This window comes from Megachile rotundata, chromosome 5 (assembly GCF_050947335.1).
Source record: "Megachile rotundata isolate GNS110a chromosome 5, iyMegRotu1, whole genome shotgun sequence".
Classification (NCBI taxonomy): Eukaryota; Metazoa; Arthropoda; class Insecta; order Hymenoptera; family Megachilidae; genus Megachile; species Megachile rotundata.
The window spans coordinates 4,754,642-4,768,305 of record NC_134987.1 but is presented as its reverse complement, the minus strand read 5'-3'; the positions used below and the strand labels follow the sequence as shown (position 1 = coordinate 4,768,305).

The following is a 13,664-nucleotide window of genomic DNA, read 5'->3' as shown; positions in this document are numbered from 1 at the left end:
ACGATCTTAAATTTAATACCTATTAAATAACTACGAAATCGCTTTAATGCATAAATAATAGCTAGTGTCTCCAGTTCAAAACTATGATATTTGCTTTCCGTTTCGGTAGTGCGTTTGGAAAAATAAAAGATCGGATGAAATTTTAAATCACTTTTCTTTTGCATCAACACAGCTCCAAACCCAATCGAACTAGCATCGCAGTGAAGTTCGGTTACATCATGCGGACTATAAATCCCCAATACTGGCGCGGCTACTAATTTAGACTTTAGCGTTTTAAAAGCATTCAACTCTATATCACCCCACTTAAATTCACAGTCCTTCCTCAGTAAATGATAAAGCGGCTTAGCAACTATTGAAAATTTTTCAATAAATTTACGAAAATATGAACATAGACCAAGAAAACTCTGAACACTCCGTACATTTTCAGGAATTGGAAAATTAATCACGGCTTCAATTCCATCTTTAGTGGGTTGTATTCCTTCCCGTCTTATAGTGTAACCTAAATAATCAATAGTAGTATATAAAAATTTACATTTGTCAATTCTGAGAACTAAATGATTGTCGATCAATAATTTAAAAACTTTCTGCAACACACGTAAATGATCTTCTATTGTGACAGATGCTATTACGAAATCATCAATATAAACAGCAACATCACCGCTATCAATTAAATCTTTAAATATAGTACATACATGTCTTTGAAACCTCTGTGGAGCTGGTTTCAGTCCAAACGGCATTTTCAAAAATTCGTATTGCCCTATCGGCGTTACGAACGAAGTAAATGGAATTGACTCTTCTGACATACTAATATGGTAAAATCCATCTTTCAAATCCAAAACAGTGAAATACGTTTTACCTTGCATTATTTCCAATTGATCCTCAATTATGGGTAACGGAAAATTTTCTCTAGCTATAACTTTATTTAACGTCCTATAATCTACGCACATACGAAGTTCTCCTGTTTTCTTTTTAACCAAAACTATAGGGGACGCGTAAGCAGATTCACTTTCTCGTATTATACCTTTCTCTAACAGACTATCAATAATTTCTCGCAATTTATTCTTTTCAAAATAAGATAATCTACGCGGCGAAAAATGAAACGGTTTATCATCTGTAAGTGTGAGTTTTAACTCTGCTTTAATCTTTGGTACTTCTGGCCTTTTTGCATCTAAATAATGAGATCGAAATAAGTTTTCAAATTTTAATTGTTCTGTAACAGGTATTTCAGGATTTATATTTAATCGATCGGTACTTTCATTTTGGATTTCTGAAACATCGATGTGCATAATTTCGTCATTTCTTTCCTTTTCATCAGTGTTCGGTGCCTCGGATAAACTAATGGTAAACACTTTCAAAATATCTCTACCTATAACAGCTGGCACACTCATAGTATCGTTTGAAACTACAAAAATAGACAAATTTTCTTTCTCACGACCGCGCAATACAATATTTGCCGAGACAACACCTACGATATTTAACGCGCTATTATTAATTCCATGAAATTGAGACTCTGTAATGTCTCTATTATCAAGTAAGCTGCTTGGAACATATTTTTCTTTAATGAAAGTAATCGGACTACCCGTATCTATCAAAGTTTCTAACTGGAGACAACACTTTACATCTGGTACGCTCAAATCAAAAATAACAATTTCTTTAAATTCGTCTGCCTGACTAGTAGTTTTCGAAATCAAATTTACCTGTGGCCTTTCGTTTTTTGGACAATCTTTAATAGTATGGTTTGACTCACCGCATTTGAAGCATGAACCTCTCTCTCTTTTCGCTTGTTTACAATCATTGGCGAAGTGTCCGCTCTTACCGCAATTAAAGCATCTAACAGATTTAGACGGTCCGGTAGCACTTTCCTTGAAATTGGCCTTGATATTCCTTGGTTCCGTTTTTCCAGCTTGTCCTTCCCTCACTGGCCGATCTCTTCGATCAGATAACGAAATTTTCTCAAACGCTGCCAGCAACTCAGTTTTAGACGTGAATCGTTGAATCCGTGCTTGATCTCGAAGTTGAACGTCGGGAATACCATCGATTATATAATCAATAATCTCTTCGTCTGCAATCGGCACACTATTTCCCATGACTAACTTTGAATGATAATAGTCACAAAATGGTTCACCGCGTTTCCATACGCGCTCTTCGAACTGTTTTCGCAGTGTTAATCTATTGACACGCCGATCAAACATATTCTTCATTTCTAGCAATAGATCGTTAAGGGGCATTTCTATATGCTCTACACGCGAATGCAACCACGCAAGCGCTTTATCCTTTAACTTGCTTGCAATCAGGATCTTAGCAGCACTATCGTCGAGTTGATAAGTACTGCACAATAATTTTATTTGCCGCTCCCAATGCACAAAAGACGGACTATTTCCGTCAAAATCACACAACAAATCACTCACCGCCTTCACAATTGTCCCCTGCGGTGCTTGCTGCGAAACCACACTAGATTGTGGTGAGCCCCTTAATAATTCATTTTCTCTGTGCATTAATTTGAGCTCCCTTTCCATAATGTCTTTTTCTTTTCGCAATAATTCCATCTCACGTAACATAATCGCCAAATTTACGTCGCTTGCAGCTGTGGTACTTGCACTTTCCCTATTCGATTGAATTTCTGCCGTCGCTCCCTTCTCCATGTTGGACACAGCGGCACCTTCTTCGTTTTCTTCTGGAACTATATCGTCCATCCACGCTCCCGACGGATCGGCTGCCATTAGCCTTTCAATTAAATCCGGCTTATTGCCTATGCTTGACAATCCCAACGCAGCCAATTTTTGTTTCAACTGCGAAACGCGAAAGTTTCTTGGGTCTTTCATTGTTTACTCAGTTTGTACAAAGCACAACTAATCTTAGCACCTTTACAGAAAGATAACGGAAGACTTTGCTGCACGGCACAATCACAGAACATAAAACTTTGCACAAACCACAAACTCACACCGCAACTTAATTAGCCTCGAATCCCACTTCTGAAAATTTGCGAGGTACCGCGAGTGATCTATACAACAATTGGCGAAGTAATGCCCCGAGGCGCGTGTCCTCGCGTCTTTTATTAATTTCTGTATCGAAGGCTCTGGAAGCCTTAGCTTTCAATTGTTTGTTCCGTTCGCCACACTTCCCGAACATTCGGGATCCTTCTCGACACTCCCCGATGCATCCTGCAACGGACACGCACACTCACACACACACACACGCACATACAAAGCGTACAACAAATTAACGCTTACAAAGAGAAAATAAGAAAAGTATGTACAACAGAGTTTTTTAATTTTTAGCTTTTGAGAAAAACAAGTTTGAAAATTTATAGTAGACCTGTGCTATTAAGCCAATGTTTTTTTTTACAGAAATGATTTAAACTCGTACTAGGAGACGTAATTTTTTGGGAATATTGAAATTTGAAAAACTAGGTATATTAAGAATATCGAAATCTGTGCAGAGGAATCGTAATAGACAGGTGTTGGGATATAGGGATTTCGAGACGTAGGAATATCGGTATGTAGGGATTTGAGGATGTAAGGATACCTAAGAATTTCGAGACAAATAAATGTGGGAAATTAGGTATTTAAAAATCGATATATTTTAGTATTGCGAAATAAAAAATTGGGGAATTTGGGAATTTGGGAATTTGGGAATTTGGGAATTTGGGAATTTTGGAATTTTGGAATTTTGGAATTTTGGAATTTGGAAATTCGGATAATGGGAATGTGGGGGGTTAAAGATTTGAAGAGTTGACGACTTCGAAATTTGGGAATTTGGAATTTGAGAAATTAAAAATATGAAGATTTGGAAATTTTAGAATTAGAGAATTTGGAAAATTGTGAATTTAGGAATTCAGGCATTTATATTATAAATATATCGTATAATATGTGTTTTGAATTCGTCTCAATGTCCTCTAATGTTATAAATAAAAAAAATGTATGTTCCTATTTAAAAAACCCAAGGTGACTTTGACTTTGCCAAAAGAAACAAACTGTTTTTCAAATTCGCTTTACTAATATCTATTGTGCATTTCATACCCTGCAAATATTGTTCTTAACTTTTTTTTCGTAAGGTGGCTGCAAATAGAAGAAAAATCGTGAGTAGCGTTATGGATAACACCCTGTATATTGGTAGTTACAGCACACAATATTGGTAAGTAACGACCATGATCTGGGTCGGCTTGACCCTTTTAGAAAACAGCAGGCAACTCCAATAAGATGAAATGGGGTGCAGACTGGTTTTTGTAAAGTTGGTATTTAAACGTAAGTATTTTCAGTCTGCTATGTAAATACTTAACGCTGTCGATATCGAACGTTTTGCATAATTACTACAATTTAATTAATGTTAACTAGGACCCTTATTTTCCTTGTGCATTTTGATTTTGATAGGAAATTGTTCAAAACGTCAACTACTCTGCACTTTCCCCGAAAATGGGGTAAGTGCGTAACTTGAAATTAAATACATTGAAACTTTATTTCATGTCCAATGGGGCAAGAGCAGAATTATTAACAAATCTGCTATAAAATGCTTTTTACCGGATTATGCAAATACTCTATACTGCAAACAAGTACTCTTAGCTGAAATATAAAAGGCTGTGAAGCAAAACAAGGAAACAAACATACTAAATGGAGAAATTTCGCTCATATTACGAACTTATCCATTTCACCTTACTCACCTTACTTGTTAGTTATGCACATGAATTATACCTCTAAAAAATATCGACTTCCACGAAAAGATAAAAAAATATCCTTCCTCTAAAGATAAAAAAATATCACTCACCCTGTATAAAACCGTTATGAAGCTGAGCACGCCGAGAAAGAGGAACCAAAACCAAAGAAAAACGTATATCTTCTCATTGACGACGTTTAAGGGCAGTATGCAAACAGCGTCGTGTCTCTCCACTTCACCACTGACGCCATATTTGTAGAAGGTGCACTTGGTCATTCGCGGGAACACATAAATCATCGGATCGACCCGGTCCTCCTGATCCGATTCCAGAAACCTGAGCACGTCGATACCAAACGTCAAAAAGGCACCGTCGAAGAAGCGGTTCATCAGAAACATCTGACCTGCACACATTTAAATCTTTCTTGTGATTCGTATTGTCATGGAACGATCCCGCAATCTTTTATTTATCACATAACTCATCTTTTTGAATTCTAACTTGTCAGACAATTTATTTGTAAATCAGGAGTAATTGTCTACCAGTACAAAATGGAAATGAATATAGAAAGCAGAAATTTTATGGTAGTTTTGTATTCAGTAACCCTTGATTATTCTAACTCGGTCTTAAACTTCAAATTAAATATTAAAAATGTTAAAAAAATCTTGTAGTATTTAGTATACAACTATGTGTGCGTCAGACTAGTTGGAAGTATGGCAAGAGGTTAAATGCTGCATCTAGTGTTCAACATACGAAGAATATTTTGACATAGAGACAATATATAGTACTATAGAGTCACATAGAAGATTCTTTTTACGTAGTAAATTTTCTTTATATAGAATCACTGTTGTTTAGAATGCTCAGTACAGGAAAAGTACTGTACTCTAAAAAATGCTAAGAGTACAATGTCAGGAAACTAACTTTATAAATTCAACACATTGTCAAGAACTAATATTGTCCCTTCCAATATCAGAAAATTAAAAATAATGAGTTAATTTACATATAAGACAGAACTTACAACTTGTTGACAGTTGCTCAATAAAAATTTTATCTTCTGCCGTCTTATGAAGTCACAGAGTTCAACATTAAAGGCAACAGTATAAACATAGATACAATTTAATTTATACAAATTACTCGAAACGTTTGAACGATTAGGTAATGAGCACACGAAGAATCTCAACAGTTACGGAACCAGTAAGTAGATATTCGACTGCATCACAAGGACAACTTGTATTTAATCATAGCCTTCCCAGAATCTGTTCCGAGAACGCGACATTAAACAGATGTCCAATTATGTGTATTCCTTTTGCTGGAAATAGATAGTAGGGACACGGGTTCTTAAAATCTTTAGAGAGAAATGAACTGTCCCTTCTTTGAGGTCCTATACAGCGATGTCGTTTCAGAAGTAAAGATACAATCCTCATCTGAGGTGCGCTTCAAATAAATGATATAAACCAGAACCACGCTATAAATTCGACAGGCGGCCCTAACATACTTAACTCTCTAGCGTAAACTTCTCTTCCTTACTTTCTCATTCTTGTACTTTTTCTTTGTTTCTCTCGTCTGACTTATTAACGTTTTAGCTGTTTAAGATGACTGCATCGTTGAAAAATCGTTATTTGCAAAAGGAATGAAATTAAAATTGAATTCGTTGCGAATTTTATTTGACTATTTGAATAAATGAGAATAAGACATCAAAGTAAAGAATTCGTAATTTATTTATTTATAGAATGTGACCTTGTAGCCATCGAATGTTGTGATAGAAGAGTTAAGGAAACATTGGAAATGAGTTATAAGAGAAATTATTTGAAAATGAGTTAATTTTCTTCGTTTTGTTGTAAAAACTGTTAATTCGGTGTGTGAGAATTTTACGGAGGTAATACATTTTTGAACTTTCAAAATTGGTGATAATAAGAATACAATAATGGAAATAATAAGGAAATAACAGTAACAGTAATAAGAAAATAATAATAACAATAGTAAAGAAGTGAGAGTAACAATAAAATATTCCTGTATTATATGTGTATATATTTTAAAAAACATTGTGTAATATCACAAGATTGTAACATTATATGAATGTTATATAAAAAATTCTTAGTGGAAAAGACAAGAAATATTTTCGATACTTTCGTTAATAGTGTATTGTATAGTTCATTTATATTTTACAAAATACAAGAATTCTATTGTTATTATTGTATATTATTATAGCATATTTTAATATATAGCAACGAAAAGTCAATTATTTGCTTGAATAAGAGCGTGCTCTATGAATTTTTGAGGTTAAGCTCTGTGACTTCGATTAGTAATTTGATAAAATTTAATTATATTTGATAAAAATTATTAATGACGATTTGTTATATTACTTTGTATAATAACTCACTATTGACACTAAACTACTTAAATATCAACACTTAAACTACCAAATAAATAGAAGAATTGTTAAGATGCTATTCTTGAAATCTATATTGATTTCTATTGAACTAAACATTAATATGTATTCAGTTACATTTCATCGATGGCTTCTTTATTTTTCATTTCATACCTTATTATACCTGTTATATATCTCATACTTCATTTTTCTTTCAAATTATGTTATGCATTACACGATGGTATGTTTAAGGGGGTATTCCAGTGTGACTGGTCAAAAAAATCGATTTATTTTTTATCATCTTAAAAAAGTCTCCCTTCTTTCCTGCGTATAATGCCGAAACCCGGGTTTAAAAATTCGAAAAACTCCCGTCGCTAGACCTGTTTCCGTATCGCACATAGCACTATCCCGCGTATGCACGTATAACTTTAACATCGTTTTTTTCGGAACACCATTTTTCCGGCTGGTCACCATGATTTCTCAAAAATGATTTGACCAATAGGGTTCAGCTTATACATACATGTTTAGCAGATGCGTGGGTGTCGTCCCTACCACAGGTATACGTAAATATTAGTTTGTTTAAATTTTGCAGCATAGAAAGTCATGAAAAAATGTACCAAAATAACACATTCAATGTTAAAATTTGCACCACTTTGAAAGCTGTTAATATCTATTCAAACCTGAGGTAGGGGCGATAGCCATATTCATATATTTTAACAATCCTTTCGATTTTGTAACTGCGGACCAACTGGAGGGCAGTAAACATGGTGACTAGTTGGGTAGCTTTTCTCGAGGGGCTAACATTCTAGATCTCAGCCGTCTAACTGCACATAACTTCGCTTCGAAAAAATTATTTTTTATATACCTAAACATAGACAAATAAACGAGAAAAGTTTCAGGACCGAAATGTGTTAATCAGTTATTGAAAAAAATTCTTGACTAACCGCTAAAAATAGTCGCATCACACTGGAATACCCCCTTAATGTTAATATACATATTTCGAAACTTAAATTTTTAATTTTATTTTGCGAGCAACAAATCTGAATTATCAAAATTGAACAAAAAATATTTATTTTACATTTTGCATAATAATAATAAAATACATATTAGACCATCAATCTTGATTCTATGTCTTGAATTGAAAAAAGAAAAGGAATAAAAAATCTAATATGTTTTTTACAAATACAAAACATTAATTTTTAAAATACCAACGTTGGTTTTATTTTGGGTTGATCAAAGGGTTATGTCACTTTTATCAATAAATGACGTATACTCAATTTATGTGCCATATACTTTTTCTTCTATAAATGCATACGTGATCTTGAATCCTACATTTTAATAAAACAGTATCAAATAAAATGAAGTTTTTCATCTACTATATTATAAATAGTTTAAAATGGAAGATCTATTAATTCATTTTGACAATACTATATTACATCATGTTTACAAAAATAAGAACAATGATTAAACTCGAATAAGACAGATAGAGAATACAGTGAGGTTGCACTGTATGATGTCAGTTTCGGTTTACGAAACTTTGTGTTGAAAATATTCCTGTGATTAACGATCCATGTTCTTGAAGAACAAGCATAGTTATAGATGATTAGTAACGATTAAATGAAGATCTTGATCAATAATAATTTTCCTTACACATTGATAAAACAATTAATATGTAGCATAATAAAATTTTAGTTACATATGTTAGATTTGTAATTGAATGTCGCCTTAAAAAACAACAATACTTTTTGGTTAACCCAATAATTTAAATCGACTCACGAACAGCAGATGACGCAATAGTCGCAAATGTGACGGATGCTGAGTCAAACATAACTCAACAATAAAATAATTTTTCTATGCTACTGCATGGTAAACTTTCTTATAAATATAACGAAATTTAATGCATGACTGTACAGTTATTCATTCATTATGTATTATATATAATGCATCATCGTTATTTATTATGTATATAGTCATTCAAATATTAATTAACCAGTTAACTGTGTCGCCGAAATCGAGCGATGACGAGTATACTCGTCAATCACAGAGTAAGTTGCGCTGGTAAGATATTGGATCAAAAAGATGGGTTTATTTTATAAAATTGACACTTTTATTACTAATGTATATTTATTTGGTTAACTTAAACATATATTACATACTTATTAGACGAAAAAACAATAAAAATTAAATGCATATGATAGACCATTCCTGAAGGGACCCTATCATAAATCAGCTTTCCGACTTTTGCTTTTGCTTTCCTTTTATGCTAACATCTAAAAAACGTTGTCGTCGCACATAAATAAATTCGTTATGCGAACTGAAACCGACTGTTTCAGCCGGTGCATGCGGGGCGCTTTTATTCCGGCGTTTTATTCCGGCCTGGCCTCAAAATATTCTACACATCTTGAAATTTAAGAATACGTTTTGTTTTTCTCAAAAATTACAATTTAACCCTTTCCTTACGGCAGTCCGCGCCGCGAAGTGTGCACTTTACTCGTCAGTAGTCTTCGATATTCGGACTAACGTTTTTCAACGCCACTTTGTGATTGTCCTGTATGTACACTTTTTTAAGAGCTACATAACAACTGTTTCATCGTATTATAGGAAACACATGAAAATGAGTATATTGTATGAATATTCAGTTATTTACATATAACACCCGTACACACAGGTCGACGCGCGGCCGCCGCCTATAGGAGGCACCCGTAATGAAAGGGTTAAATAGCCAATGGTCACTACTTTATACGCATGACGAGTATACTCGTCAATCACAGTTAACTGGTTAAAAAGTGTTGATAGTAAATAATGATATTAAATTAAATTTTGTGTGTGTAAATATTTGCAATCAAGTTTTTATACTAGATCATTATTGTACTGTATATTTTAACTCTTCCTTTTTATGCTCATATAATAATTTAATAATATAACATTGTTTTATGATTCCATTAGATCTTAACACTTTATTGACCGATCGTTGTTGAGGCTGCCACTCATTAAGTACCGGCTTAGTCGCGCACACATTTACTTCCAGTACCGGCTAAATTTTCGCTATTCATTGTGTTGTGCTTATTTCTTTTGTTTCAAAGGAATGTAATTTTATTGATATTTATACTTTATTTTGCATTCATTTTATATAATAAAGGGCCTTCTAAACTAATATTCATAAAATAAATTTAAGGTTATAATAATTCAATTTTTCAATAAGCGTTGGCAATCGAAAAGCCGATAAATAGGCTAGCAGTAAATAATGTATTAAGGGTAAAAAATAAGCACCGAATACTCGGAGTATCATTTTTTGTCATTTTTGGAGCTTCCGATAAAAAATTGATAAGCTCCGGCGATCCTTGTTTATCTTATAGCGTATTCATTAAGAGACACAAGGACAGGAGTTATTCGGTTTCCAAAAATGTGCAAAACGTGACTTCATTGGGCCAGGTTTTGAAAGCTAAGAAGCAATATTTTGTCAGGACTTTTTTTTTCAAAATATTCTTTGTGTAATTCTTCAGTGCGGTAAAGAACGCTTTTTCAGAAAAATGAGACGTGAACAAATTTCTTTTATAAAAGTTTGCATGTTTCCTTCTCGTAAAACTTTAAGGGTAAAGTTACACCATTGAGCTCATTACTGACACAGATTATTGTGAGATGAAGTGAGATAAGTTCGTAAACGGAGCAAGTGCGTATACGGGCTATTTTTATTTCAATATGAGCGAAATTTTTCCATTTAGTATGTTTGTTTCCTTGTTTTGTTTCACTATATCTCCTTTTATATTTCAGCTAAGAGTACTCATTCACAGTATAGAGTACTTGCATAATACAGTAAAAAGCATTTTATAGCAGATTTGTTAATAATTCTGCTCTTGCCCTATTGCACATGAAATATAGTTTCAAAGTATATTTAACTTCAAGTTACGCTCTTACCCCATTTTCGGGGAAAGTGCAAAGTAGTTGACATTTTAAACAATTTCCTATCAAAATCAAAATGTACAAGGAAAATTAAGGCCCTAGTTAATATTAATTAAATAGTAGTAATTGTGCAAAGCGTTCGATTTCGACAGCGTTAAGTATTTAGATAGCAGACTGAAAATATTTACGTTTAAATACCAATTTTACAAAAACCAGTCTGCTCTTACCCTACTTCACCTTACATAGAATATTTTGCAAAATATATCATGAAAAAATATTGATTCTTGGCTTCAAAATCCTGACAAAACGAAATCGCATTTTTGTACATTTTTAAAAATTAAATATCTACTATCCTTGTTTGGGCCAATGATTAAAGTAATCGAGGCCCTAACAAAATCAACAACAACTATCCTTGTCTCTCATGTTCAAAGCAACATAAGATAAACAAAGATTGACAGAGTTATTAATTTTCCGCCAGAGTCATTAAAAATTATACTCACAAGCATTCCATCACCTGAGTAGACCCTTGATGGATTAAGTAACGTCATAAATAACTCAACATTCTTCAGTCGAGAGTTAGTACTTGAACAAGAAGATGAACGAACTTGAATGCGGAAGAAATAAAAGTATAATGTAACGTGGAAGAATCATGTGTCAAAGGTTGACATGAACATGCCAGAGTGCTAAGTAGTCATTAAATAATACTGACAGTCAGTCACATGGATTTGCTATTCCAATGCAGCAGGTGGCCAGCTGTATCGTTGCCAAATTTTATTGTGGATCGTTCATTCACCAAATACCTGTTCTCTTACCTTAAAACTTATTATTCACACTTTTCACTTGAGAACTGACATTGCGTCTATATATGTATATGTACATATGTATAGTCTCTGACCGTTGAATTAGGAGCACGCATGAAAATTTCTCTTTTATTGCTATAACATTATGTTATATATGGAAAATTGTCTTAAGTCATGCACATTATTACTAAATACGTTAATAACGATATATGCATAGCAATTTGTTGCTTTTGTGATAATCAATTGTGTGGGTGATGAGCGATTAAGGCCTGTGCAAGCGTCTACGTTAGGCTCGAGTATCGGAAGCGTGTGAGGTCAAATTTGGTGAATGGAGTTTACTCAAAAGACTAGTTTACAACTCCAATCACATTATCTGAGTTGAAAAAAATTACAGATATTTGGGAAAATAATGAAGATATAAAAGAGATATAAAAACAAAGGGTAAAAGCAAAGGATACATATATAAGATATTAACATATGTTAATAATGTTATATACAATAATAGTGTATCATGTTAGTACCTAATAAATTATATCATTGTAATTTGAATATGCGTTTTAATTATGCGGAGAACGTACAAAATGCTGAGAAGTTGTAGTAGTCCTAATTCGATGGCCTGGGACTATTTTTATAGCGTTTATAAACTAACTGTAAAAATAGTTGTATTACACAACAAATACTAAGTAATTGATAACTCTGATTAATTATAGATAATTCAATTTCAATTTGATTATCTCTAATCTCAAATATTATAATAAATTACTCTAGGAACGTTGAATGAAAAGAACGTTGCAATACGTCGACGCCAAGTTACTTGCGACACATAGTTTAAGGAGGGCAATACCTTAAGACCGATGAAAATAAGCTGATTTTTGTGAATTTTTTTGTATAGGATATCTTTGTTTTGCGTTTTTGAAATTTCAGGTATAATTTATTATAACTATTGCCTATTACACAATATTTTTTGTTTTTAAATACACTTAAAAATGGCGGAATTATAACAATCCTTTCTGGAAGTGTTTGGGCGCGTCTCGTGAATCGGTGTGGGTTCTAGCTTTAGATATATTGGTCTGAAGCAAGTTTGTAGACAATGTTTCGAAAACTAACATTCACAGTTAGTAGATGAACCTCAGAAATGTGCAAAATGTGTAAAATTAAAGAAATAGCGCGCTTTTAAAGAAAAACTTTGAATTTTACTAAAAATTTTTGCAATATTTTGCAATAAAAAAGGACTTTAATGTTCAATTTATTTCATAAATTTAGGTTCATATGTTAGATACTATTGTCATGGATATGTACAAAAAATTTGAGCGCGATTGATAAACTAGTTTTTGAGTTATCAGCCACACCAATTGTAAAAATGTAGTTTTGAGAAAAACGCGTTTAAAGTTTCAGTCCTCCGCACTGAACGCGTGAATACTCGCGGCGTTAATTGGCCATAACTTCAAAAGGGCTTCGTATTTCACTTGAAAATTTTGAGACAATATTTTTAAGATGTTACACTAACATTTTATAGAAAAAAAAATTTTTTAATTTTTCAAAATTCTAGAAGTATTGCCCCCCTTAATCTTCATTCTACATTGAATCTAATATTTCAGTTAATATTTCTAATATGTCTAATATTTCCAATATTATCTAATATTATGTACATAATAACACTGGCAATGTACAGGGACAGTAATGTGTTAATAAAGATTTAGATATATTTTTTATTTACATGTATGTATTGCACCTAACTTCACTCTTGAAATAAAATGTAACAACAAAATGAAATATTTTAATTTAAAAGTTTTTTTTTAATTTTAGAATTCTAAACTGAGAATATACGAAATTGGGAAAGCCGGAAGTTGAATGTTAAAAAAAAAAATTTGAAAATTTCAAATTTCCAATTAAAAATTGTGGAATTCAAGTATTTGAAGTTTATGCATTTACAAATTTTGAAATTTAAACG

General features: G+C 32.8%; 1 protein-coding gene across 6 annotated transcripts in view; it reads right to left on the bottom strand.

Annotated features, from left to right (window-relative positions):
- shakB (Innexin family member shaking B) overlaps positions 1-13,664 on the bottom strand; it is a 64,170-nt gene that overhangs the window by 10,877 nt on the left and 39,629 nt on the right. For all 6 annotated transcript variants that reach the window (XM_076532226.1, XM_012284610.2, XM_012284612.2 and 3 more), the window contains one exon: positions 4,762-5,051. In XM_076532226.1, coding sequence (XP_076388341.1) covers positions 4,762-5,051 — 290 coding nt within the window. The remainder of the gene's footprint in view (positions 1-4,761; positions 5,052-13,664) is intronic.